The sequence below is a fragment of the Papio anubis genome, unplaced genomic scaffold, assembly GCF_008728515.1.
Source record: "Papio anubis isolate 15944 unplaced genomic scaffold, Panubis1.0 scaffold2617, whole genome shotgun sequence".
NCBI classification, from domain to species: Eukaryota; Metazoa; Chordata; class Mammalia; order Primates; family Cercopithecidae; genus Papio; species Papio anubis.
Genome location: NW_022162695.1, coordinates 1 through 2347, shown reverse-complemented (window position 1 = coordinate 2347; position 2347 = coordinate 1). Strand labels below are relative to the sequence as shown.

The 2347-nt window shown below is 58.2% G+C and overlaps 1 protein-coding gene across 1 annotated transcript; it reads left to right on the top strand.

Moving 5' to 3' along the window:
• Window positions 1-1018: 1018 nt before the first annotated feature.
• On the top strand, window positions 1019-2341 carry LOC116272924 (leukocyte immunoglobulin-like receptor subfamily A member 6; the record flags this gene model as incomplete). The annotated part of the gene is made up of 4 exons (XM_031661831.1): window positions 1019-1238; window positions 1401-1436; window positions 1616-1900; window positions 2046-2341. Coding segments are annotated over exons 1-4 (651 nt in total), but the record flags the coding sequence as incomplete, so codon positions are not given.
• Between the last annotated feature and the right edge of the window lie 6 nt (window positions 2342-2347).

The window sequence follows — 2347 nt, the reverse complement described above, 5'->3', positions numbered from 1 at the left end:
CGGGATCCTCTCCCGTCCCACCCTCCGGTCTGAACTGGTCTGGAAATCCACCACGGCTGAGCCTCCCGTGTCCTGGGCACCACTGACCCCACAGCCACTGTGATGAGTGGGGTTCATGACAACAGGCTCAGAGGTGACATTAATGTCCAAAGTCACATAAACCCTGGATGATAATCAGGAATTAATAATTATTATTATAAATAATAGTAAATAATTATTATTATAAATAATAATTAATAATCAGCTCCCCAACCCCAGAATCAGATTACAGATTACAATGAAACATATATATATATAATTTATCTTTATCCCCGCTATTTCTCCTTTTCAGACAGGATCTTGCTGTGTCGCCCAGGCTGGAATGCCGAGGGGTGACACAGCTCCCTGCAGCCTCCGCCTCCCGGGCCCGAGTGATCCTCCCACCTCAGCCTCCTGAGTAGCAGGGACCACAGGCATGAGCCTCCATGCCCAACTCACTTTTTTCTTTTCTGTAGAGACAGGGTTGCAGTATGTTGCCCAGGACTGTCTGAAGCTCCTGGCCTCAAGCCATCACCCGCCTCAGCCTCCTGAAGTGCTGGGATTCCAGGCGTGAGCCACCACGGTAGACCCTGCATTTCTCCTGTGTGCTCACTGCCACACGCAGCTCAGCCTGGGCTGCACAGCCCGGTGTCAGGTGCGTCTCTGCTGATCTGGGTCTGCCTGCAGCATGGACCTGCATCTTCTCTGAAGCATCTCCAGGGCTGGAGAGACGACTCCCATGATAAGGACCCCACGACGCTGAGCCGATGGACGGGCTGGAGGAGGGAGGGAGACCCATGGGGAGGCTCTGAGAGGGAAGAGGAGCCCACGGTCTCCCTCGCCTGAAAGGGGCTGACTGAGGAAGTCACCGGGTCTATTTGCTGCTGTGTCCCGGCCCTCAGTGAGATAAAGATAAATCAGGCAGACAGTGACCCAGGGACAGGGAGACCCCATTTCTGTCTGAAATGTCTGCAGAGAGCCTGGTGCCCGCCCCCACCTCAGCCCTGGGGAAATGAGAGTCAGGCTCCGGGGGAGGGCAGTTCCCCTTCCTGTGGGCTGAGGATGAGACAACCCCATAACAAGAAGGACCCAGCCTCCGAGCGGCCACACCCTGTGTGTGTCTCTGTCCTGCCAGCACCGAGGGTTCATCCATCTGCAGAGCCCGGGGTCGCTGGGAGCAGACGCCATGACCCCCACCCTCACAGCCCTGCTCTGCCTCGGTGAGATTTCCAGATGGGGAAGGGGAGATCCGAGTCTTGAAGGGACCCCACCCCACACACAAGCCCTGGTCCATCAGGAAACCTCAAAAGCTCAGGAGGCACCATGGCAGGGAGGGTCTGCTCAGGCTTCCAGGGGAAATCTCACAGGGAACTCTCTTCCAGGGCTGAGTCTGGACACCAGGACCCACGTGCAGGCAGGTGAGTCTGTCCCCAGCTGTCCCAGGTCCCTCCTCCTAAGGACAGGGGCCACACATGGGCAGCTGGGGGAGGAGACCGCAGTTCTGGGTGACTGATGGCGATGATGGGGGGTCCTGGGGCTGGGAGCTGGAATCTGAGTGTGGAGACATCTTGGGATCCAGCCTCTGATTTCCTTCTAGGGCCCCTCCCCAAACCCGCCCTCTGGGCTGAGCCAGGCTCTGTGATCATCCGGGGGAGCCCCATGACCATCTGGTGTCAGGGGAACTCGGAGGCCCAGGAGTACCGTCTGGATAAAGAGGGAAGCCCAGAGCCCTGGCGCACACAGAACCCACTGGAGCCCAAGAACAAGGCCAGATTCTCCATCCCATACATGACAGAGCACCATGCAGGGAGATTTCGCTGTTACTATCTCAGCCCTGAAGGCTGGTCAGAGCGCAGTGACCCCCTGGAGCTGGTGGTGACAGGTGAGAGGACATTCAGGGGTCCCAGCCCCAGGCTCTGTCCTCAGGAAGGGGGTCGGCTCTCAGGGGCGTCTCCCTCTCACAGCCCAGCCCTGGGGATGATGTGGGAGGTGGGAGCCCATTTACACGGTGCCTCCTTCTCTCCTAGGATTCTACAACAAACCCACCCTCTCAGTCCTGCCCAGCCCTGTGGTGGCCTCAGGAGGGAACGTGACCCTCCAATGTGGCTCACAGCGGGGATATCACCATTTTGTTCTGATTGAGGAAGGAGAACACAGGCTCTCCCGGACCCTGGACTCACAGCAGCTCCACAGTGGGCAGTTCCAGGCCCTGTTCCCTGTGGGCCCCGTGACCCCCAGCCACAGGTGGACGTTCAGATGCTATGGATACTACAGCAACACCCCCCAGGTGTGGTCCCACCGCAGTGACCCCCTGGAGATTCTGGCCTCA